The 26,539-nt window shown below is 47.0% G+C and overlaps 1 protein-coding gene across 2 annotated transcripts in view; it reads right to left on the reverse strand.

Annotated features, from left to right (window-relative positions):
* Window positions 1-16,616: 16,616 nt before the first annotated feature.
* The window catches only part of COL24A1 (collagen type XXIV alpha 1 chain), an 804,368-nt gene continuing 794,445 nt past the window's right edge, over window positions 16,617-26,539 (reverse strand). For both annotated transcript variants that reach the window (XM_030205800.1, XM_030205801.1), the window contains one exon: window positions 16,617-18,058. In XM_030205800.1, coding sequence (XP_030061660.1) covers window positions 17,912-18,058 — 147 coding nt within the window. In that variant the 3' untranslated portion in view covers window positions 16,617-17,911. The remainder of the gene's footprint in view (window positions 18,059-26,539) is intronic.

The following is a 26,539-nucleotide window of genomic DNA, read 5'->3' on the forward strand; positions in this document are numbered from 1 at the left end:
TTAAATTCGCCGATGACACAAAATTATTCAGGGTCGTCAAGTCGCAGGAGGAATGTGAACAATTACAGGAGGACCTTGCGAGACTGGGAGAATGGGCGTGCAAGTGGCAGATGAAGTTCAATGTTGACAAGTGCAAAGTGATGCATGTGGGTAAGAGGAACCCGAATTATAGCTACGTCTTGCAAGGTTCCGCGTTAGGAGTTACGGATCAAGAAAGGGATCTGGGTGTCGTCGTCGATGATACGCTGAAACCTTCTGCTCAGTGTGCTGCTGCGGCTAGGAAAGCGAATAGAATGTTGGGTGTTATTAGGAAGGGTATGGAGTCCAGGTGTGCGGATGTTATAATGCCGTTGTATCGCTCCATGGTGCGACCGCACCTGGAGTATTGTGTTCAGTACTGGTCTCCGTATCTCAAAAAAGATATAGTAGAATTGGAAAAGGTACAGCGAAGGGCGACGAAAATGATAGTGGGGATGGGACGACTTTCCTATAAAGAGAGGCTGAGAAGGCTAGGGCTTTTCAGCTTGGAGAAGAGACGGCTGAGGGGAGATATGATAGAAGTGTATAAAATAATGAGTGGAATGGATCGGGTGGATGTGAAGCGACTGTTCACGCTATCCAAAAATACTAGGACTAGAGGGCATGAGTTGAAGCTACAGTGTGGTAAATTTAAAACGAATCGGAGAAAATTTTTCTTCACCCAACGTGTAATTAGACTCTGGAATTCGTTGCCGGAGAACGTGGTACGGGCGGTTAGCTTGACGGAGTTTAAAAAGGGGTTAGATAGATTCCTAAAGGACAAGTCCATAGACCGCTATTAAATGGACTTGGAAAAATTCCGCATTTTTAGGTATAACTTGTCTGGAATGTTTTTACGTTTGGGGAGCGTGCCAGGTGCCCTTGACCTGGATTGGCCACTGTCGGTGACAGGATGCTGGGCTAGATGGACCTTTGGTCTTTCCCAGTATGGCACTACTTATGTACTTATGTACTTATGTACTTCTCAGCGCCAATGCGGTCGAGCCCATGCCATCCGGGCAAGAAGGGCTGGGATTCTATTCCAGGTACTTTCTTGTGGAAAAGAAAACAGGGGGGATGCGTCCCATCCTAGACCTAAGGGCCCTGAACAAATATCTGGTCAAAGAAAAGTTCAGGATGCTTTCCCTGGGCACCCTTCTCCCCATGATTCAGGAAAACGATTGGCTATGCTCTCTGGACTTGAAGGACGCCTACACGCACATCCCGATACTGCCAGCTCACAGACAGTATCTGCGATTTCAGCTGGGCACACGTCACTTCCAGTACTGTGTGCTACCCTTTGGGCTCGCCTCTGCGCCCAGAGTGTTCACCAAGTGCTTGGCTGTAGTAGCAGCGGCACTTCGCAGACTGGGGGTACACGTGTTCCCATATCTCGACGATTGGCTGGTGAAGAACACATCCGAGGCAGGAGCCCTGCAGTCCATGCAGATGACTATTCTCCTCCTGGAGCTACTGGGGTTTGTGATAAATTACCCAAAGTCCCATCTTCTCCCAGTGCAGAAACTCGAATTCATAGGAGCTCTGCTGGATTCTCGGACGGCTCGCACCTATCTCCCAGAGACGAGAGCCAGCAACTTGTTGTCCCTCGTCTCGCGGGTACGAGCGTCCCAGCAGATCACAGCTCGGCAGATGTTGAGATTGCTGGGCCACATGGCCTCCACAGTTCATGTGACTGCCATGGCCCGCCTTCACATGAGATCTGCTCAATGGACCCTAGCTTCCCAGTGGTTTCAGGCTGCTGGGGATCTAGAAGACGTGATCCACCTGTCCACGAGTTTTCTCGAATCCCTGTATTGGTGGACAATTTGGTCCAATTTGACTCTGGGACGTCCTTTCCAAATTCCTCAGCCACAAAAAGTGCTGACCACGGATGCGTCTCTCCTGGGATGGGGAGCTCATGTCGATGGGCTTCACACCCAAGGAAGCTGGTCCCTCCAGGAACGCGATCTGCAGATCAATCTCCTGGAGTTACGAGCGATCTGGAACGCTCTGAAGGCTTTCAGAGATCGGCTGTCCCACCAAATTATCCAAATTCAGACAGACAACCAGGTTGCCATGTATTACATCAACAAGCAGGGGGGCACCGGATCTCGCCCCCTGTGTCAGGAAGCCGTCAGCATGTGGCTCTGGGCTCGCCGTCACGGCATGGTGCTCCAAGCCACATATCTGGCAGGCGTAAACAACAGTCTGGCCGACAGGTTGAGCAGGATTATGCAACCTCTCGAGTGGTCGCTCAATTCCCGTGTAGTGCGACAGATCTTCCAGGTGTGGGGCACCCCCTTGGTAGATCTCTTCGCATCTCGAGCCAACCACAAAGTCTCTCAGTTCTGTTCCAGGCTTCAGGCCCACGGCAGACTGGCATCGGATGCCTTCCTCCTGGACTGGGGGGAGGGTCTGCTGTATGCTTATCCTCCCATACCTCTGGTGGGGAAGACTTTGTTGAAACTCAAGCAAGACCGAGGCACCATGATTCTGATTGCTCCTTTTTGGCCGCGTCAGATCTGGTTCCCTCTTCTTCTGGAGTTGTCCTCCGAAGAACCGTGGAGATTGGAGTGTTTTCCGACCCTCATCACACAGGACGAAGGGGCGCTTCTGCATCCCAACCTCCGGTCCCTGGCTCTCACGGCCTGGATGTTGAGAGCGTAGACTTTGCCTCTTTGGGTCTGTCAGAGGGTGTCTCCCGCATCTTGCTTGCTTCCAGGAAAGATTCCACTAAGAGGAGTTACTTCTTTCTATGGAGGAGGTTTGCCGTCTGGTGTGACAGCAAGGCCCTAGATCCTCGCTCTTGTCCTACACAGACCCTGCTTGAATACCTTCTGCACTTGTCTGAGTCTGGTCTCAAGACCAACTCTGTAAGAGTTCACTTTAGTGCAATCAGTGCATACCATTACCGTGTGAAAGGTAAGCCGATCTCAGCACAGCCTTTTGTTGTTCGCTTCATGAGAGGTTTGCTTTTGTCAAAGCCCCCTGTCAAGCCTCCTACAGTGTCATGGGATCTCAATGTCGTTCTCACCCAGCTGATGAAACCTCCTTTTGAGCCACTGAACTCCTGCCATCTGAAGTACTTGACCTGGAAGGTCATTTTCTTGGTGGCAGTTACTTCAGCTCGTAGAGTCAGTGAGCTTCAGGCCCTGGTAGCCCAGGCCCTTTACACCAAATTTCATCATAACAGAGTAGTCCTCCGCACTCACCCTAAGTTCTTGCCAAAGGTTGTGTCGGAGTTCCATCTGAACCAGTCAATTGTCTTGCCAACATTCTTTCCCCGTCCTCATTCCTGCCCTGCTGAACGTCAGTTGCACACATTGGACTGCAAGAGAGCATTGGCCTTCTACCTGGAGCGGACACAGCCCAACAGACAGTCCGCCCAATTGTTTGTTTCTTTTGATCCCAACAGGAGGGGAGTGGCTGTAGGAAAATGCACCATATCCAATTGGCTAGCAGATTGCATTTCCTTCACTTACGCCCAGGCTGGGCTGGCTCTTGAGGGTCATGTCACGGCTCATAATGTTAGAGCCATGGCAGCGTCGGTAGCCCACTTGAAGTCAGCCACTATTGAAGAGATTTGCAAAGCTGCGACGTGGTCATCTGTCCACACATTCACATCTCATTACTGCCTGCAGCAGGATACCCGACGCGACAGTCGGTTCGGGCAGTCAGTGCTTCAGAATCTGTTCGGGGTTTAGAATCCAACTCCACCCCCCTAGGCCCATGTTTGTTCTGTTCCAGGCTGCACTCTCAGTTAGTTGGTAAATTTTTTAGGTCAATCTCAGTTATGTCCTCGCCGTTGTGAGGCCAAATTGACCATGGTTGTTGTTTTGAGTGAGCCTGGATACCCCATCAGTGAGAACAAGCAGCCTGCTTGTCCTCGGAGAAAGCGAATGCTACATACCTGTAGAAGGTATTCTCCAAGGACAGCATGCTGATTGTTCTCACAAACCCGCCCGTCTCCCCTTTGGAGTTGTGTCTTCCCTTCTCTTTGTCTTGCTACATATGAGACTGGCCGGCACGAGCCGGTTCGGGCGGGAAGACGGCCGCGCATGCGCGGTGCACATCGGCGCGCGAGGACTAGCAAAGGACTTTGCTAGGAAGTGTTCCGATTGGAGGGGCTGCCGTGGACGTCACCCATCAGTGAGAACAATCAGCCTGCTGTCCTCGGAGAATACCTTCTACAGGTATGTAGCATTCGCTTTAGTGAGTGCCGTTTCTGTTGAGTATACAGGGTGAAAACCGGATTGAAGCGGGTCGAGGATGGCATGAGAGGAGAGAAAATCAAGGCAGCGGCTGTGAACGGCGTGTTCAAGTATACTACTACTACTACTACTATTTAGCATTTCTATAGCGCTACAAGGCGTACGCAGCGCTGCACAAACATAGAAGAAAGACAGTCCCTGCTCAAGGAGCTTACAATCTAATAGACAAAAAATAAATAAAGTAAGCAAATCAAATCAATTAATGTGAACGGGAAGGAAGAGAGGAGGGTAGGTGGAGGCGAGTGGTTACAAGTGGTTACGAGTCAAAAGCAATGTTAAAGAGGTGGGCTTTCAGTCTAGATTTAAAGGTGGCCAAGCATGGGGCAAGACGTAGGGGCTCAGGAAGTTTATTCCAGGCGTAGGGTGCAGCGAGACAGAAGGCGCGAAGTCTGGAGTTGTCAGTAGTGGAGAAGGGAACAGATAAGAAGGATTTATCCATGGAGCGGAGTGCACGGGAAGGGGTGTAGGGAAGGACGAGTGTGGAGAGATACTGGGGAGCAGCAGAGTGAATACATTTATAGGTTAGTAGAAGAAGTTTGAACAGGATGCGAAAACGGATAGGGAGCCAGTGAAGGGTCTTGAGGAGAGGGGTAGTATGAGTAAAACGACCCTGGCGGAAGATGAGACGGGCAGCAGAGTTTTGAACCGACTGGAGAGGGGAGAGGTGACTAAGTGGGAGGCCAGCAAGAAGCAGATTGCAGTAGTCGAGAGGTGACAAGGGTGTGGATGAGGGTTTTGGTAGAGTGCTCGGAAAGAAAGGGGCGGATTTTACGGATGTTGTAAAGAAAGAAACGACAGGTCTTGGCGGTCTGCTGGATATGAGCAGAGAAGGAGAGAGAAGAGTTAAAGATGACCCCAAGGTTTCGAGCTGAGGAGACAGGGAGAATGAGAGAGCCATCAACAGAAATAGAAAACGGGGGGGAGCGGGGAGGTGGGTTTGGGGGGGAAAATGAGAAGCTCAGTTTTGGTCATATTTAATTTCAGGTGGCGTTGAGACATCCAGGCAGCAATGTCAGACAAGCACGCTGAAACTTTGGTTTGGATGCAAGGTGAGATATCAGGGGTAGAAAGGTAGATTTGGGAGTCATCAGCATAGAGATGGTAGGAAAAGCCATGGGATGAGATTAATGAACCAAGGGAAGAAGTGTAGATAGAAAAGAGGAGGGGACCAAGAACAGAACCCTGAGGTACGCCGACAGGCAGAGGGATAGAAGTAGAAGAGGATCCACCAGAGTGAACACTAAAGGTGCGGAGGGAGAGGTAGGAAGAGAACCAGGAAAGGATAGAGCCCTGGAATCCAAGTGAGGACAGGGTATCCAAGTATGCTGTGATCTTGGAGAGGAAGCGTAGGAGGGAGATGGGGCGGTAGTTGGAAGGACAGGTAGGGTCTAGTGAAGGTTTTTTGAGGAGTGGTGTGACAACAGCATGCTTGAAGGAGTCAGGGACAGTTGCAGTGGAGAGAGAGGTTGAGGATGTGGCAGATGGGGGGGGGGGGTGACAGTAGGAGAGATGGTGTTTAGTAAGTTGGTGGGGATGGGATCAGAGGAACAAGTGGTGCATTTCGAGGAGGAGAGAAGTTGGGCTGTTTCCTCTTCGGTGATATCAGGAAAAGAGGAGAAGGAAGCTTGGGTTGGTTGGTTGAGGGAGTGGGTTAAAGGGTGAAGAGGAGGAGGTGGCTTGGTAGCGAAATCACATGACCTCAAATTATGGATAGAGTTGCCCATTTTGTGAGTAGTGAGAATTAACATGGTAAAAGTCCAGCATAGCAGTGGCAAATCTCTAGCTTTGGGATGGATCACCCTTGGCATCTCTGGGTGAGGCAGGGTTCCTAGAGATGTCAGTTTTATGGGCCTGATAGTCAGCCAATGGTGATCAGTATTTTGTTGAGCACCACTGACTTTATACTTAGAAATTCAATGCTGGCCCATGTCCAGTCTCCAGCATTGAATTTCTGGGTATATGGAAATGACTAAAACATAGCCGGTTAAGTGCAATATTTGGAACTTAACTGGCTGTGAAGAATCGCATAAAGATGGGACTGTGTTTTATGTGTTCCTATTTACACGGTTATCCTAGCCAGTTAAATGCTGAAAACTGGCACTTAAAAAAGCACTATCCAGTTGAGCACCACTGAAAATGGCCGGTTAGCCTCTCCTGGCCATTGAAATAATTTTGAATATCAGGCCCAGTATTTCTAAGTAGTAAGAAACCCCATCGCCAGAATTTCCAAGTTATCCAATTCTAGCAGGAAGATTATATGCCAGACCTGGATTTTTTACAACCACATCTTGATGCATTATGTGAATCTAAGTAGTAAGAAACCCTATCACCAGAATTTCCAAGTTATCCAATTCTAGCAGGAAGATTATATGTCTTATTGGAGATGTGAGTTCAAAACCAGGACTGGCAAAAAAAGTCCCCGCCTGCCACCCCACACAACCCTCTAGAACTGGGTAACTTGGCAGCTCTGCATCACACCCCTGGGAACAATACCACCTGCACTGCTTTCTACCCTTCCTTACTGTTTGCCTCTTGGTTATAGTAGTCAAATGGCAGGGTGGTGGGTTTGTACATGGTGGGTGGGGGCAGATTTGGGATTTTAGTTCACGCCTTTTTCTAATACTTGCTCAATAAGTTACATTCAAGTACAATAACCTGCTCATTTTCGAAAGAGAAGGGTGCCCATCTTTCAACACAAATCGGGAGATGGGCGCCCTTCTGTCAGGGGTGCCAGAATCGGCATAATCGAAAGCCGATTTTGGGCGTCCCCAACTGCATTCCGTCGCCAGGACGGTCGAAAGTTCCCTGGGGCATGTCGGAAGGGTAGCGAAGGCGGGACAGGGGCGTGCCGGGGCATGGTTAAGAGATGGCCGGCTTCGGCCAATAATGGAAAAGAAATGGGCGTCCCTGGTGAGAATTTGGTCTGCTTTTTTTGGTCCCTTTGTTTTTAGGTCCAAGTACCAAAAAAGTGCCAAACTGCCCAGATGACCACTGGAGGGAATCGGGGATGACCTCCCCTGACTCACCCAGTGGTCACTAACCCCCTCCCACCCTCAAAAAAATAACTTTAAGAACTTTTTTTACCAGCCTCAAATGTCATACTCTGGTTCATGACAGCAGTATGCAGGTCCCTGGAGCAGTTTTAGTGGGTGCAGTGCACTTCAGGCAGGTGGACACAGGCCTATCCTCCCCCTACCTATTACACTTGTGGTGGTAAATGTGAGCCCTTCAAAACCCACCAGAAACCCACTGTACCCACATGTGGGTGCCCCCCTTCACCCCTTAGGGCTATGGTAGTGGTGTACAGTTGTGGGGAGTGGGTTTTGGGGGGGCTCAGCACCCAAGGTAAAGGAGCTATGCAACTGGGACCAATTTGCCAAGTCCACTGTAGTGCCCCCTAGTGTGCCCGGTTGGTGCCCTGGCATGTGAGGGGGGCCAGTGCACTACGAATCCTGGCCCCTCCCATGACCAAATGCCTTGGATTGGTTTATTTTTGGGATGGGCACCATAGGTTTCCATTATGGGGGAAAACTGAGGGCGCCCATCTCTAAATCCGGTGATCTCAGCATTTAGGTCAAGATTTGGTTGGCCCTGCCCTTTTGCTGCGCCGTCCTCAGAGATGGGTGCCCTTAGCAGTGGCGTTTCTGGCCTGGATGGCACCCGGGGCGGAGTGCCGATGTGCCCCCCCCCGCTAGATGACACCTCCCCTGGGTGCACGCCGCTGGGGGGGGGGGGTGCCGCGGTGCGTGCCTGCTCCTCCCAGTTCACTAAACTTCGTTCGTTCACTGCAGCTCTCTCTGCCCGCCCCCGGAACAGGAAGTAACCTGTTCCGGGGCAGAGGGAGCTGCACATCCATTATGGGTCTGAGACCTTACCGCCAGCCATTGATCTAGCGGTAAAGTCTCACGTGGTAACTGTGCGGTAATTGTCTACACGTATAGAATGACAATTACCGCCCAATTTTTGTCACGCGCCACAAAAAAAGAGATTATTTTCCGGCTGTTACGTCTGTGCTCACCTTGCCCTCTAGTGGCCAGAACCGGTGGATGCTGTGGACTGTCATCCGTTCCAGATTTCAGCCCAGTCCGGTCCGGATCTTCTGGGCTGCCAGACTTGCTTGCTTGGATTGAACCTACACAGCACCCGTGGTTTCCTGGTGATTGTTGCAGCTGAGCTCCAGGTGCTGTTGGGCTTATTAGCCATTCTGAAACCTTGCTGCTTTGCCTTTGCATTGCGTTTAAGGCCCTGGTATGTTGGTGCTTGTTGCACTTCAGCCTGAGTTTGTTTCCTTGCTCTTGTTCTTGCCTGAAGTCTTGCCTGTTTTAGTTAGTCTATGTTTAGTTTAGGGTATTGCTTGTTTACTGTATTGCTTGTTTCCCAGTCTTGTGTCTTGTTTGTAGGTCTTTGTCTAGTTCTGGGTTTATCTGTGTTTGTTCCCTGCTTCAGTGGCTGCTTGCAGCTTTCAGTTCATTCTCTTGTCTAGCCGTGTTTGTTCCCTGTTTCAGTGGCTGCTCGCAGCTTTCAGTCCTGTTCTTTAGCCTATCCTTTCCCTGCCTTGCTGGCCCTGTGCTGCCTAGCTGTTAGCCAGTCCTGCCCTGTCTTGTAAGTCCTGCTGGCCACCTGAAGCCTTGAGCTCAACTCTTGGTGGATAGTGGCCAGGTGCAGATGAAGCCTAACTGTTTGTCAGAGATCTGCTCTGTCTCTAGCGTGGGGTGGTTTTGCCTGCCACTGCCACTTCTCGGCAGTGGCCCAAGGGCTCACAAACCCAGTGTCCAGCTTTGTAAACTTGACACCGGCATACTTAGCAGACACATGTCAAAAATGAAACTGCAAGGGCCACAAGGTATCTGGGTGGTAACTCAAAATTGACATGCATTTGGCGCGCATAGGCACCTATGCAGCTTAGTAAAAGAGTCCCTGAATGAGGGCACCCCCAGTACAAAAGTACCAGTGTCTGTAACAGCCAAGAGCATTAAAAAGGATGGTAGCAGGGCTCAAACCTTTTCTTACAAGAAAATGATTTTCTGTTCTTTGGCTGCAGGAGAGGTAGCAGTACTACTGACCTGAATTAGATGTTAAGGTACTGTGAGGAAGGTAGAATAGCTGCAAAGGTTACTAGGGCAACCTGACTACTGTATTAGCTTCAAAGGGTCTGTTTGAAGCAGTCCCCTTAGAATCAAAACTATATAGAAAGGAAAGGTCCCAGCTAACCTTCTTTCTGAGAAGTTCTGAGAGAAGAGGACATTTCTCTGGGTAAGTGAACCTTATTTTTGCTCTGTACTTTGGTGATTTAAAGATTGGGGTTTAAAAGAAGAATTGTAGGTTTATTGATAAAGACAATCGAAAAAGCAAACAATTAGTTTCCATATCGTTTTCCCCATAGTTTTAAAATTTGAACTTTCTGCCACAGCCTACAGCATTAACAGATAGCTTCTAGAAGGCACTGCAGGGCCTAGTTCAGTCTTCATATATGGTGTTTGGCCTCGCCCAGTGCATCCCAGAATGCACTGCGCAGGGGCTGGGTGCCACCATTTTGGAAGTGGCAGGGTCCGAAGCAGGAGAGGTTGCGCCTGCCTCCAACTTTTGAAGGTACAGGCAAGGTAAGGTAGGAGAAGGGGGTCACAACCACCAGTGTAGATCTTTGCTGGAGTGTGGCAGTTGGGAGGGGGTGCAGGGTCCACTGGACCACTAGGGTATACTTTGGAGAGGGGAAGTTGGAGGGTTCACCAGACCCCACCACCACAGGAAAGTCTCAAGCTTGGGGGTGGGGGGGTGGGGTCCACTGGACAACCAGGGACCTTTTGTGTTGTGGGTCAGGGGTGCAGGGAAGCACGGGGGGGGTTGGGAGGCAGTCCACTGGACCACAAGGGATTGTGCAAGCTGCCACATGCATTTGACAGTTTTGAGTCGCCAACAGCAACTGATGCACAAAGGGGGAATCTGTGCATCTCAGTTGCATGCAATCCCCTTTGCGCATTGGTTACTGTCTGCAACTCGGTAAGTATTACCAAGGCAGGCCAGATGCCGTTATAGAATTAGCACTCAGCACACTGTATCTAGGTACCAAATTTGTGATGCCCAGTTATAGAATTGATTCTATCCCCCCAATTTCTGAATAGGACACCCAAATTTGGGCAGTGATCCTAGATCTGCAAGTAAACTAATTAATCAAGGGATAACAATCAATTATTGGCGTTAACAAGCACTTAATTGGCAGTAATTAGGAGTCAATATGTAGTTAAAGTATGGATGTAAAAGGAGAAAATACCGCAACACTAACACATTTTACGGTAAGCATTTTCTAACTTTGCGAAGTGCACATTAGGGTTTAACACCCTTTAGTAAAATGGCCTCTTAGACCAGAAATGAAAAGCTACACATCTATACCACACTGAATACAGCATTTGCTGACTATAAAATCATGCAAAGAAGAAGACAAAAGAAAAATATAATAAGGGAAGAGGATTGTAAGAAACTCATAGAAAGAATAAAGAAAAATAACGAATAAAGCGACATCCAAAAAAAAAAAAGGGCGCAAAATGTAACCCATATTTATACACATAGGGCCAGATTCAGTAAATGGCATCCTAACAGGTGCCATTCAGGCTTATTTTTGAAGGAGAATGGTGCCCATCTTTTGACACAAATCGGGAAATGGGTGTCCTTCTCCCAGGGTCGCCCAAATCAGCATAATCGAAAGGCGATTTTGGGCGTCCTCAACTGCTTTCCGCTGCGGGGACAACCAAACTTCCCGGGGGCGTGTCGGAAGCATAGCAAAGGCGGGACTGGGGCATGCCTAACACATGGGTGTCCTCGACCGATATTGGAAAAAAAAAAGGGCGTCCCTGACGAGCACTTGGGCGACTTTACTTGGTCCATTTTTTCTTACGACCAAGCCTCAAAAAGGTGCATGAACTGACCAGATGACCACCGGAATCAGGGATGACCTCCCTTTACTCCCACAGTGGTCACTAACCCCCTCCCACCCTAAAAAAACAACTTTAAAAATATTTTTTGCAAGCCTCAAATGTCATACTCAGCTCCCTGACAAGAGTCTGCAGGCCCCTGGAGCAATTTTAGTGGGTGCAGTGCACTTCAGGCAGGTGGACCCAGGCCCATCCCCCCCTACCTGTTACACTTGTGGTGGTAAATGGGAGCCCTTCAAAACTCACCAGAAACCCACTGTACCCACATGTGGGTGCCCCCCTTCACCCCTTAGGACTATGCTAGTGGTGTACAGTTGTGGGGAGTGGGTTTTAGGGGGGGGGGTTGGGGGGCTCAGCACCCAAGGTAAGGGAGCTATGCACCTGGGAGCAATTTCTGAAGTCCACTGCAGTGCCCCCTAGGGTGCCCAGTTGGTGTATTGGCATGTGAGGGAGACCAGTGCACTACGAATGCTGGCTCCTCCCACGACCAAATGGCTTGGATTTGGTCGTTTCTGAGATGGGCGTCCTCAGTTTCCATTATCGGGGAAAATCAGGGACAACCATCTCTGCGGACGACCATCTCTAAGGTCGAGCTAAATTTCACGATTTGGGCGTCCACGATTGTATTATCGAAACGAAAGATGGACGCCCATCTTGTTTTGATAATACAGGTTTCTCCGCCCCTTCACCAGGACATCCTGCAAGGACATCCTCAGGAAAACTTGGGCGCCCCTTTCGATTATGCCCCATGCTAAGATAGTAACATATATAACATAATAGATGATTTTATTTTATTTATTTTAGTTACATTTGTACCCCGCGCTTTCCCAGGCTCAATGCGGCAGGCAATGGAGGGTTAAGTGACTTGCCCAGAGTCACAAGGAGCTGCCTGTGCCAGGAATCAAACTCAGTTCCCCAGGACTAAAGTCCATCACCCTAACCACTAGGCCACTCCTCCACTGATGACAGATAAAGACCTGTATGGTCCATCCAGTCTGCCCAACTAGATAAATGCAGCTCATCCAAATTTATTCAGCCACGATCAAGCACAGATTGTAGAAGTCTTGCCCAGCACTTATTCTGTAAAGGGTGCTCTGCACAAACCATTCTTTACAGAACACTAACTTGGCACACTTCTAATTTGGGCGCGAACATTTACGACTGTCAAAAGCTGGTGTAAATGCTTATGCCCAACTAATGACAGGTGCACAAATCCAGGTATTCTATAAAATCATGCCTAATTTCTAGAAATGCCCCTGACCTGCCCATGCCCCTCCCACAGCCATGCCTGGTTTTGAGTTGCACATTATGAAATTTATATGTGCATGTTACAGAATAGGGCTTAGAGCAGACCCATGCATAATTATAAAAAAAAAAAGTTTTATACAGAGGGCGTGTCATTACTACTACTACTATTTAGCATTTCTATAGTGCTACAAGGCGTACGCAGCACTGCACAAACATAGAAGAAAGACAGTCCCTGCTCAAAGACCTTACAGTCTAATAGACAAAAAATAAAGTAAGCAAATCAAATCAATTAATGTGTACAGGAAGGAGGAGAGGAGGGTAGGTGGAGGTGAGTGGTTACAAGTGGTTACGAGTCAAAAGCAATGTTAAAGAGGTGGGCTTTCAGTCTAGATTTAAAGGTGGCCAAGGATGGGGCAAGACGTAGGGGCTCAGGAAGTTTATTCCAGGCGTAGGGTGCAGCGAGACAGAAGGCGCGAAGTCTGGAGTTGGCAGTAGTGGAGAAGGGAACAGATAAGAAGGATTTATCCATGGAGCGGAGTGCACGGGAAGGGGTGTAGGGAAGGACGAGTGTGGAGAGATACTGGGGAGCAGCAGAGTGAGTACATTTATAGGTTAGTAGAAGAAGCTTGAACAGGATACGAAAACGGATAGGGAGCCAGTGAAGCGACTTGAGGAGAGGGGTAGTATGAGTAAATCGACCCTGGCGGAAGACGAGACGGGCAGCAGAGTTTTGAACCGATTGGAGAGGGGAGAGGTGACTAAGTGGGAGGCCAGCAAGAAGCAGATTGCAGTAGTCTAAACGAGAGGTGACAAGGGTGTGGATGAGGGTTTTGGTAGAGTGCTCGGAAAGAAAGGGGCGGATTTTAAGGATGTTGTAAAGAAAGAAACGACAGGTCTTGGCGATCTGCTGGATATGATCAGAGAAGGAGAGAAAAGAGTCAAAGATGACCCCAAGGTTTCGAGCTGAGGAGACAGGGAGAATGAGAGAGCCATCAACAGAAATAGAAAACGGGGGGAGTGGGGAGGTGGGTTTGGGGGGAAAAATGAGAAGCTTGGTTTTGGTCATGTTTAATTTCAGGTGGCGTTGAGACATCCAGACAGCAATGTCAGACAAGCACGCTGAAACTTTGGTTTGGATGCAAGGTGAGATATCAGGGGTAGAAAGGTAGATTTGGGAGTCATCAGTATAAAGATGGTAGGAAAAGCCATGGGATGAGATTAATGAACCAAGGGAAGAAGTGTAGATAGAAAAGAGGAGGGGACCAAGAACAAAACCCTGAGGTACGCCGACAGGCAGAGGGATAGAAGTAGAAGAGGATCCACCAGAGTGAACACTGAAGGTGCAGAGGGAGAGGTAGGAAGAGAACCAGGAAAGGACAGAGCCCTGGAATCCAAGTGAGGACAGGGTATCGAGGAGTATGCTGTGATCGACAGTGTCAAAAGCAGCGGAAAGATCAAGAAGAATGAGGATGGAATAGAGACCTCTGGATTTAGCCAGTAATAGGTCATTGGAGACTTTAGTAAGCGCAGTTTCGGTTGAGTGGAGAGGGCAAAAAACAGATTGTAGTGGGTCAAGAATAGCATGTGAGGACAGAAAATCAAGGCAGTGGCGGTGAACAGCACGCTCAAGTAATTTGGACAGAAAGGGAAGGAGGGAGATGGGTCGGTAATTAGAGGGACAAGTAGGGTCGAGTGAAGGCTTCTTAAGGAGAGGTGTGACCACAGCATGTTTAAAGACAGCAGGGACAGTCACAGTGGAAAGTGAGAGGTTGAGCATGTGACAGATAAAAGAAATAAGATCAGGAGAGATGGCATTAAGAAGGTGGGTGGGAATGGGATCAGAGGAACAGGTGGTACATTTTGAGGAAGAAAGGAGAAGTGTAGTTTCCTCAATAGTAACTTCAGGAAAGGAGGAAAGGGAATGAGGGGGAGGAGAGAGAGGGGAACAGACTAGTGGAGGGAGAGGTGGCGAGGTAGAGAATGCAAGGTTTATCTTTTGAATCTTGTCGTGAAAGAATTCAGCAAGGGTCTGAGGAGATAATGAAGGGGGAGTTGGGGGAGGGGCACCTTGAGGAGAGAGTTCAATGTGGTGAAGAGAAGTCAAGGGTTAGAGCCAAGAGAGTTGGTCAGTTGGATATAATAATCCTGTTTGGCGCGTAAAAGAGCAGATTGGAAGGAGGTCAGCATGAACTTAAAGTGTAAGAAATCAGCAAGGGCCCGAGATTTCTGCCAGAGGCGTTCGGCGGAGCGGGTACAGGAACGTAGGTAGAGGATATTAGAAGTTAGCCAAGGCTGGGGTTTTGTATGCCTTATAGGGCGGGTCATCAAAGGTGCAAGAGTGTCTAAGGCAGAGGATAGAGTATTGTTGTAAGAAGAAACAGCCTCGTTGACAGATGTGGATGGAGCCACTGTAGAGAGGAGGTTTGAAACATGGGAGGATAGAGATGAAGGGTCAATATCGTGAAGATTCCTAGATAAATTAGATAAGATAGGACGGGACTGGGAGGGAGGATATTTAAGTGTGAAAGTTATAAGATGGTGATCAGAGAGGGGAAGATCAGAGGCAAGGAAACTAGAGGGTGAACAGTTGGAGGAGAAGATGAGATCAAGACAGTGACCATTTTGATGAGTGGGGGAGGTGGAGCATAGTTGGAGATTAAAGGAGGATGTTAAAGCGAGTAACTTGGAAATATAAGAGTTGGAAGGATCATTAGCAGGAATATTAAAGTCACCAAGGATGAGAGAGGGGGAGGAAGGATCATGGAAGAAGGCAAGCCAGGCATCAAAGTCACTGAGGAAGGATGAAAGGGACTTATCAGGGGGACGATAAATGACCGCTATTCGAAGAGGCAGAGGAGAGAAAAGGCAGATAGAGTGGACTTCAAAGGAGGAAAAACAGTGAGATTGAGGTGGAAGAAGGGGTTGAAATCTGGAGGAGGGAGAGAGAAGTAGTCTAACACCGCCCCCGCGACCAGCAGGGCGAGGAGTATGTGAAAAAAAATAACCGCCATGGCAGAGGGCTGCGACTGAAGCAGAGTCATCAGGGCACAGCCAGGTTTCTGTTATGGCGAGCAGATGGAGGTGACGCGAGATAAAGAGGTCATGGATATAGGGGCGTTTGTTACAGATAGAGCGGGCATTCCATAGGGCGCAAGAGAAGGGCAGAGAAGAGGAAGGGAGTAGAGGAATAGAGATGAGGTTAGAGAGGTCACGGTGAGATCTGTAGAGTTTGGATAATAGTTGGTGAGGAGGGCCAGGATTGGGATTGATGTCACCGGCTGAGAGTAAGAGAAGGAGTAAAAGAGAGCGGAGGAGAGTAGGAGAGGTGTGGCCACGAAGGCGTCGAAGGCGAGAGGTATTTAGGTGGAATGGGGAAGGCAAAATGGAGGGAAGAAAGAGACGGAGATTAAAAGCCAAGAGGGAGGAAGAGGGTAGGAGAGAAGGTGAGGTGATGAAGTCAATGGATGGGCAGTGAGTTCCTTTAGCGGAGAGAGGTAGGGGGTGAGGGAAAAGATTAGGAAGAGACAGAGCTAGGAAGAGAATGTGAATAGGGGCCATAAACGATTGAGGTACTTTAGCAACTGGAAAAAGATTAGACATAAAGAGAAACATGCCAGGCCCTGAGTGGATCGGAGTGGACCTGGGTGTCACCCCGGAGAAGGCTGTAAGGATATGCAGATGAGCTGCAAGTCCTCCACAGCACCTGAAGGGCAGCCGGTGGTAGAGCTGGGCACCTCTCAGCTGAGGAAAGGCTTACCAGGGGTTAGGCCCTGGTTGCAGAGTGGGAATTCCTACATTATCCAGCTAGCACGTGCGGTAACATTAAGTTAACGCAGCGCATTTACTGCCTCCTAAATAGGAGGCTGTAAGTGATCCCATGTTAAATTTTTTCAAGTCCCACATGCTACTGGAAAACTTTGCATGGGACCTGCAAAAAAAAAAAAGAAAAGAAAAAAAGCCAAAAAAAACTGGCACATTGAATCTGGGCTTAGCGCGTGAGAAAGAACCATGTTAAAAAAATGCATTAACCTCAGATTCTAACGTGGTTTAGTAAAAAGGGCCCCTAAGTGTGTTACTGGACAACTGATGGAAATTTTGAATAAACAACAAATAGAAAATCAATAGAAGTCAAAATATGCTTTTGAAGCACACTTTTATTATAGGATGGTAAATGTGTTTCACTGTGGCTAAAAGTGGTTTTGATGGACCTTACGAACATTTTTTCCAAATACAGAGAGGCACAGTGTTATATGTAAGAATTTGAATGTCTTCACAACAGGTGTGGTCAAATAATCCACTAAACAACATTTTAAATAGGAAAAAAAGTGTTTTCAACATTATTCTTAATAATAATAGGGTTTAATACTTTTAGCCTCTAATGACTTAAATAGAAAGTAAAGTGAAATGGCCTAGTAATATTGAAAACCATGGATTTTCTAAAATGTGAACAGATTATAATTTAACAGCTGTATTTACCTTTTTATGAGTTACAAAATATATACATATTACATCATTTTTGGGATGCCAATGGGTGTTGAAAAATAAACTAAATTTTAGAAATTATCAAACTCTTGTAGTCATTCTCTAGCAGTCTTTACAAGAACTAAGAAAGTGTTCTGCCCGACAGCAGTAATTACATTGTACTGACTTGCATATCACTTCCACAAAAAATAAACCAACATTTTACACTTGAAAAGGGTTTCTCATAAATAACATTTTTACTTGTAATGAACTATATGACCAAACACATTCAAATAAGTACTTCTACAAGAGAATTATATCTTGATGTAACCAGTACATACAGTCTCGAAGGAAAATAAGTAATCAAATAATCTCTACTAAAGCCACTAGCACCTTGTGTTATAAAGAGCACCAGGCAACACAAAAACAGGCAACATGTAAGAGGTAGCGTACCATCTGTTAAGATGTATGTGTCCTCATCGGACTAGTTGTGTTAGAAGAAAAGGAAGACATTGCTGAAGTGTGGCATAAGTCACTCTCAGATATAAGCTATTGCACATTTAGGAGCACTAGCCAGTATTGCTCCTTTGCATGTCTCCAGCTTTCAATGGGGTGTCTTGTACAGTGCTGTTGAATAGGTTAAGAACTCTGGTGGCCGATAAGGAGTCCATTTCATATACAGTTCTCCATTTAAGGAAATTATACAAGAAAGCACCATCAATATTAAAAAAAAATTAAATACTTTGTCAATGTCATGTTCCTATTTTTTTTTTTTAATGACAGTTCTCCTTCTTAGGAGGAAGTCTTTTCTTCCTGAGATTCTTTAGGCTATAATCAACACTTTTGCTTGTAGGTTTCTTCCATGTTTTTTTTTTTTTGATGATCTTCAAAACACATTTTTCTTTAAAAGACACAACAGATACTTATTTTATTTATTAAATCCTCAGTGGTATAAAAAATGTCACCAAAGCATCAAGACTAGAAGATTCAAAGAAAGCACACCAGCCCGCTCTCTATGTAATGCTGCTGTCCTGCTTTGAGATGAGGGAATTTTTGTATTTCAACAATTGGAAGCTGGTTAGGATCCTGAGTGTGAAAAAGGAACTGTGTCTTATGCCAGCTGCCATCTTGAATCTGGAATGCAGAAAATGCAAAGAAATACACACCATTAGTATCCCTAGAAATCAAACTCACAACGCCTAGTCAGAGAAATAGGTTTTCGTCTGCTAGAAACTTACAGGTTTGAGAATGAATTCTAACAATGTAACAGTAGAAGTTATGAACATAATTTTACAACCACTTGAACCTATATCAAATACTCGCACATGAATATTTTTCTCTGGGCAGACATGGCCATATTTCTATAGTGAAAGTACATGCATACTTCTACTTTGAAAATCACTCAAAGGAAAGCATGTGTAGTCCCCTGGGGGGGGGGGGGGGGGGGGACTAGGGTTAGATACACATTCAAACTAACACTTGCTCTTTGAATTTTTATTTTAGTTACATTTGTACCCCGCGCTTTCCCACTCATGGCAGGCTCAATGCGGCAGGCAATGGAGAGTTAAGTGACTTGCCCAGAGTCACAAGGAGCTGCCTGTGCCAGGAATCGAACTCAGTTCCTCAGGACCAAAGTCCACCACCTTAACCACTAGGCCACTCCTCCATACATTTTCAGGATTAATTCACATATGTGTGGTTGAAATTTCAAATGTATGTGCGTACTTACAACCCCCTTCCTACCCCACAGAACACCTCAGCTCAGTCCAGGTAAACCTATACACATGGCAGTATGCATATAAGGTAACTCTCATGCTTTTGAAAATTATCTTCCCTCATGACAATTTTCAAACTGTCTGCATATCTGCAAAGTCCTCAAGTAATTTTTTTTACTAGTGGACTTTGTGACAGTTTTCTTTTTTTTTAGTCAAAAATTTTTTTTATTGAATTTTAAGATAAATAAATTAGTAACACATAGAGTATAGCAGTGGTGTGCTGGAGCTGGCTCTCACTGGCTAGCGAGAGCCATTTGGGAGCTGTTGTTAAAATAGCTATTTTAACAACCAGCTTCCAAAATGTGGGCTCAGGTCCCCTCCTGGCGTCGTCCTCCCCTGTAGCTTGGGCATCTTCTCTCCCCAGCCACCCTGATGCAGCACCTCTCCGCTCTCTTCCTCTTTGTCCTACCCCCCTGCAATTGGTACCTTTTCTTCTGTTGCGATTAATTTTTTTTAAAGCCATAACGGGGGGGGGGGGGGGGGGGGGGGGGGGGGGGGGGGGGGGGGAAGAAACTGAAAGAAGGTCTCCGGGATTGGCTGAAGCAGACAGTGCTGGCATTGCCTAAAAAAAATTGTAAGCGACTGAAAATGAAAGTAGTTTTCATTTTAATGTTTATGGGACTGGGTTCCTTTAGCTGGTTGATGGTCTCTGACATTGAGTACCTGAATTTTGATGGTGATCCTTTTGTATGCATGATTCTGGGTTTCGTACTAATTAAGAAACTAAGTACTGATTCAATACAGTGAAAACAAGCTTAGAGTTCCATCTGACCAGTTTGTTTATTAACTTAAGGGTTCTTTTATCTCTTAATGGAACTAGAGTAACATGAAATGAGGTAAGTGGTAATTAAAACATAATTTATCATGTTATCTGATCATGATTAACCTATTCAACAGCACTGTACAAGTAGAAATGTGTGAGAACTCTAAAAAGCTGTATTTGTGGGTGAAATTTTACCATGCTCTTGTTTTTGATTTTTCTGGGCATTCTCCATCCTGTTCTCATTGTGCCTTTCCTTATGTAACTCAAGATGGAAACACTTAACAGCGACACAGGATACTGAGCCCCCCCCCCCCCCAAACCCACTCCCCACAACTGTACACCACTACCATAGCCCTTAGGGATGAAGGGGGGCACCTACATGTGGGTACAGTGGGTTTGTGGTGGGTTTTGGAGGGCTCACATTTACCACCACAAGTGTAACAGGTAGGGTGGGGGATGGGCCTGGGTCCACCTGCCTGAAGTGCACTGCACCCACTAAAACTGCTCCAGGGACCTGCATACTGCTGTCAGGGAGCTGGGTATGACATTTGAGGCTGGCATAGAGGCTGGCAAAAAAATATTTTCTAATTTTTTTTAGGGTGGGAGGGGGTTGGTGACCGCTTGGGGAGGTCATCCCCAATTCCCTCCGATGGTCATCTGGTCAGTTTGGGCACCTTTTTGAGGCTTGGTCGTGAACAAAAAGGGACCAAGCGAGGTCGACCAAATGCTCGTCAGGGCCGGCTTTCTTTTTTCCATTATAGGGCGAAGCCGGCCATCTCGTAACCACGCCCACGTCCCGCCTTCTGTACCCTGCTGATACGCCCCCTTGAAGTTTGGCTGGCTCTGCGATGGAAAGCAGTTGAAGCCGGCAAAACTGGCTTTCGATTATACCGATTTGGCCGGGGTTAGGAGATGGGCGGCCATCTCTCGATTTGTGTTGGAAGATGGCCGGCCTTCTCGTTTGAAAATAAGCAAGATAGTAACCTATGCTACTTTGTGTGTCTAAGTGCTTTGAAAATGAGCCCCATGTCATAAATGTTCTTTTCCTTTTGATTTGTTCTCTGATGTATAGGAATAAGTACCATATTCTCTCTAATAACCGCCTGGACTATTATTAGAAATATCGAGTTTTCTGACATCTAGGGTGGGCTATTAATGGAGGCATTATTTCCTCCAGCCCTCCTTCCCGTGATGACGTCTTCTCTTTCGACTCTCCTCCTGTTAATGACCATTTCTCTCCTTCAGCCCTCCCCCCCCCGCAATGACCATTTCTCTTCTCCACTCTGCCCCCCCACGATAACCACCTTTTCTGTCCTCCATCCTGCCTCTTGCAGTAACTGGCATTGTTCTCTTCCACCCTCCACACTGCCCTGCATCTGCGCATGATCAAGGTCCTGCATCGGCTCAGTACCATAACCTTCAGAGGAGAGATCTGTTCATCTCGGGGGTGGGATGAAGGGTAGAGGAGAGCAATGCCAAGTGTGTGTGTGTGTGTGTGGGGGCATTATTGGATGAATCTTGATTTGGTTTTAAAAATGAGTTTTCCAGGGTTTTTGGGGTCCTGAAATGGGGGGGGGGGGGGGTTAATACAGAGAATATGATATATGTCCAAAGGTAATTCTGTATATGTTTATACACATTAAGGGGGTAAAATGAATGAATACGAAGAAAAAAATGAGCCAACAGAAAAAGAGCTTATTCCTGGGAGCAGTACAAGAAGCCTAAAATTATGTTTTTTTGGTGTTTTAAATACCTTTTTAAATTCCCTGAAACAGACATTTTGTGGAGCTGAAATGAAATCAAATGAAATTTCATTAAAGTTCCTTGTTCTGCTGAGCTGAGATGGTGGAAGCTAGGATTCACATTTTTATTTTCCACAAATTTGATTATATGTTTTATCCATACAGCCTCAAGAGTATCACAATAAAAAAATGAAAATGACACAAGCAAAATATAGAAAATGCCAAATGAGTATCTCTAGGGGCACATAAAAATTCAAATTCCCAAAAACATCCTACCTCCAAATTCTCCTTGTTTTTGCATAAGTATTTTGCTGAACTGAGATGCCAAAGGACGTGGTTTCAGCTACTAAAAATATTTGCTACTTTTGCAGGCTTCTAAGCACCAAGTATGATCGTTTTGAGGACAATTTTCACACATAACTGCAAATTACACAGGTGGTTTTAACACACACAGGCCATTACTTTAGAAATATTTCCATGTGTATACAGCACTATTGACATGGGCATATCACATACGTGTGTAAATACTGATTTCAGAAAGCTGCTATTTACACATGGAGATCCACACCATTGCAGAGATTTCAAGCAGGTGTAGCTTGGGAGGGAAAAAAAAATCTACACACGTATTCTCCATTTTACAAAGTGAATATGTGTGTATGGGGAAAAATTTCCACGTTGGGCTTAAAATCAGCTCAAAGGCATGTATAAGTTAAAAAAAAACTTTAAGCGGACAGGAGAGGCTCCTGTCTGAATAAATTCCCTGTGGCAACTCAACCCCCGATATTCAGTGGTCTAAACCGGGCAGTGCCACTGAATAACGCCTCTGACTGCTCACAAAAAAAGTGGGAAGGTCAGGGGCGGTGTTATACAGGTGCCAGCACCCGCATCACTAAGAGGGGCATAATTGAAAGGGATGCCCAAGTTTTGCTGAGGACGTCCACGCAAAACGTCCTAGTGGAGGGGCAGGGAAACCTGTATTATCGAAACAAGATGGACCCGTATTATCGAAACAATCTTGACATTTAGGTTGTCCTTAGAGATGGTCGTCCCTAGACTTGGTCGTTTCTGATTTTCGGCGATAATGGAAACCAAGGACACCCATCTCAGAAACGACCAAATGCAAGCCCTTTGGTCATGGGAGGAGCCAGCATTCGTAGTGCACTGGTCCCCCTGACAGACCAGGACACCACCGGGCACCCTAGGGGGCACTACAGTGGACTTCATAAATTGCTCCCAAGTACATAGCTTTCTTACCTTGTGTGCTGAGCCCCCCAACACCCCCCCCATAAAACCCACAACTGTACACCACTACCATAGCCCTTACGGGTGAAGGGGGCACCTAGATGTGGGTACAGTGGGTTTGTGGTGGGTTTTGGAGGGCTCACATTTACCACCACAAGTGTAACAGGTAGAGGGGGATGGGCCTGGGTCTGCCTGCCTGAAGTGCACTGCACCCACTAAAACTGCTCCAGGGACCTGTATAGTACTGTGATGGACCTGAGTATGATATTTGAGGCTGGCACACAATATTTTTAAAGATGTTTTTTGAGGGTAGGAGGGGGTTAGTGACCACTGGAGGAGTCAGGGGAGGTCACCTTTTTGTGGCTTGGTCGTAAGAAAAACAGGACCAGGTAAAGTCGTCCAAGTGCTCGTCAGGGACTCCCTTTTTTTTCCATTATGGGTCGAGGACGCCCATGTATTAGGCACGCCCAAGTCCCGCCTTCACTACGCCTCTGACACGCCCCCATGAACTTTTGTCGTCCACGCAACGGAAAGCAGTTGGGGACGCCCAAAATCGGCTTTTGATTATGCCGATTTGGGAAACCCTGTGAGGACGCCCATCTTCCAATTTGTGTCGAAAGATGGGCGTCCTTCTCTTTCGAAAATGAGCCCATAAGTGGCCTAATTTAAGAGAGTTCAAAAGTTGTCATAAATTTGCTCACTTAGCGTTGCGGGTGCCGGCATTGAATATCAGGCCAGCACCTGCATAACTTTAAAAAACATAAACTGCCACAATCCCCCTCCTGGCCTCCTCCTTCCTTCCCCCCTTCCCGTGTCTAAACCACCCCCTACAACATCGACCTCCCCAACACCAACCCGAGCACTCTAGACAGGCCCCACCACCAGGCCTACCTTCTACTCCCTGGTGGTCCAGAGAGTCATTGGGGACAGGAGCACAGCCCCCTCACTCCTGCCCCTAGTGGCCAACCTCACAAAATGGCTGCCATGACCTCTCATACACATACTTTTGAAATGCCAGGTACGTGTGCTGCTTTTCTCTTCAGATTTAAATATGCTTGAGGAATAATCCTTCTTTCTTTTTTATTTTTTTTAATGCAGCTTAAAATATGGGCACTGTGAACCCTGCTGTAAGGAAGGCAGTTTCCCATATAAATTAGCATTTACCTGCAGAAGTGGTTTTGAATGAAAAATTATGTCTTACCTGATAATGTTCTTTCCTTTAGTTGCAACAGATGAATCCAGAGACCTGTGGGTTGTGTCCGTCTATCAGCAGGTGGAGATAGAGAGCACTGGTTTGTCCTGCACATATAGGACATGATGCTGCCTGGCCACTTGGTACATCTCTTAACAAAGCAAAGGATAGAATCCAACAACCTCCTTCCTCACAGACATGCCTCTCATGAATTAGTGTCATACCGAATATCTAAAACAAAACAGAAACACACAAAAAAACAAACTCCTCCCTGAACCATGAGGCAAAATAAAAAAACATTTTATTTTTAAACAGGACAGAAACCTTCTGCCAGAATACGGTATAAGCAGAAAGCACAGGGCTGGACTCTGGATTCATCTGCTAAGACTAAAGGAAAGAAAATTATCAGGTAAGACATAATTTTTCATTCCTTAGCGTCAGAAGCAGATAAATCCAGAGACCTGTGGGATATAGCGAAGTAATATCTAAACAGGGTGGGCAGAAGCAAGCCCGGCCAAAATAACTGTGATTCCAAAAGCTGAATCCACCTGGGCAGAAACGTATACCTGATAATGTCTGCTAAATGTGTGCATGGATGACCATGTATCCACCCTACAACATTCTTCCAGGTTCACTAACCATGCCTCCGCCCAAGAAGAAGCCAAAGCATGCGTAGAATGAGCCTTCAGCTGATCAGGAGATGAATGGCCAGCCAAAACATAGGCCAAAGAAATAGCCTCCTGCAACCAGTGAGTGATGGTGGGCTTAGAAGTGGCTTCACCTTTCTTAGGACCTGCAAAATGGACAAAAAGATGATCCGACTGCCAAATGTCATTAGTAATGTCCAAGTAAGGCAGAACAGCACAACACACATCCAGAAGGCACAAGTGGTGTAAATTCTTCCAGTACTGATTCGCACGAAAGGTAGGCAGAAACAACAGCGATTAAGATGAAAGGAAGAAACCACCTTAGGGAGGAACAAAGGAACAGTATATATATATATATATATTTTTTTTTAGTTACATTTGTACCCCGCGCTTTCCCACTCATGGCAGGCTCAATGCGGCTTACATGGGGCAGTGGAGGGTTAAGTGACTTACCCAGAGTCACAAGGAGCTGCCTGTGCCTGAAGTGGGAATTGAACTCAGTTCCTCAGGACCAAAGTCCACCACCCTAACCACTAGGCCACTCCTCCACTCCATTTGAACTGTTACCCCTGTTTCCGAAAAATGGTGAAAGGGCTCCCTACAAGAGAGAGCTTGTAGCTCAGAAACCATGGGGGCTGACAAAATGGATACCAGAGAACTGTCTTCAGCGTGACATCTTTCATCGTGGCTGCATGGATTGGTTCAACTCGCAGAACAAGATTCAGATTCCAATTCAGACAAAGCCGGATAAGTGGAGGCCGAAGACGTGTCGCTCCTTTGAGCATACCACATCAGGATGAGAAGCAAGGGGAAGTCAAGCAATGTGACCCCGATAGAAGGCTAAGGCCATGGCCTGTACTCCCAGCAAGCTGGCCACTAAACTCTTCTGAAGACCAGATTGCAGAAAAGCTAAGATCTGCGATAAAGAAGACTGAAAGGGAGAAAGGGCCTGCTTGAAGTACCAGGCTTTGAAAACTCGCCAGACTCGAGTGCATGTTGCTGAGGTGGACCGTTTCTTGGGATTGCAGGAGGTCCACCACAAGAGACATGGCCTGTAAACTGTCCTGGACTGAGGCTGCTTGAATCAGCCAATCGTCTAAATAAGGATGAACCTGTATACCCTTTCAGTGCAATGTGGCCACCACTACCACCATTACCTTTGAAAAGGTGCACAGGGCAGTGGCCAGGCCAAAAGGCAGAGCCTGAAACTGGAAGTGCCAATCCAGTTGTCACGGTCTCAGGCTCTAAACAAACAGTCACGGACTCTGGAACGTGAGCCCTTGGCCTATTGTTGTCGAGCGGTAGCAGGAGGCAAAACCCCCCCCAACCAGCACTGGACTAACAAGCAAGAATGGAGCTGAAGCTGTAGGCAGGCAGTGCTGGAACAGACAGGACTGGAACAACAGGACTGGAGCTGAAGCTTTAAGCAGGCAATGCTGGGACAGGACTGGAACAACAGGACTGGAGCTGAAGCTGAAGGTACAGGGGACTAGAGCAAGCAAGGCAGACTAGGCAGAACAAAAAGCTGACCCACACAGACAAACAACAGAACAAAGGCTGAAGGCTGATCCTAGCACACAAACAAACAGAGAAGAACAGAAGCAGACGTGCACACAGGCACCCTAAACAAGAAATCAAGACAGAAGTGCCCACGGGCACACAGACTATGAACAAGGCAGAAGTGCTTCACTGCACACGGACTAACCTGGAGATCTTTGGCATTGCAAAGGCCCTGAATGAAAATCCACCATTTCCTTATAAAGGCACTCTCTAATGATGTCACAACTACAGGACAGAGGCAGGAAACACACTGAACACCAAAGCGAGGCTTGAAACACACAGGAAGTGGAAACACTACAGGAAAGAAACAACAATGCAAGGTGAAAGAACAGACAGGAACCAGCTCAGAAGCTGACCATCGGGAAATAAGGTGAGTCAACTCCAGGCTCCGCTCATTCTGCCTTGCTTCACCCTATGCCTGGAACAATCTTCCTTTACCCATACGCCATGCCCCCTCCCTACCCATCTTCAAATCTCTGCTTAAAACTCACCTCTTCTATGCTGCCTTCAGCACCTAACCGCTCTAGATAGACAGAATGCCCCTATCTATCCACTCTATCAGATTAACTGTTCACTCGTCCTCTAGATTGTTCACTTGTCTTTAGATTGTTCTCTTGTCTTTTAGATTGTAAGCTCTTTGAGCAGGGACCGTCCTTCTATGTCTAAATTGTACAGCGCTGCGTAACCCTAGTAG

This window comes from Microcaecilia unicolor, chromosome 6 (genome assembly GCF_901765095.1).
Source record: "Microcaecilia unicolor chromosome 6, aMicUni1.1, whole genome shotgun sequence".
Classification (NCBI taxonomy): Eukaryota; Metazoa; Chordata; class Amphibia; order Gymnophiona; family Siphonopidae; genus Microcaecilia; species Microcaecilia unicolor.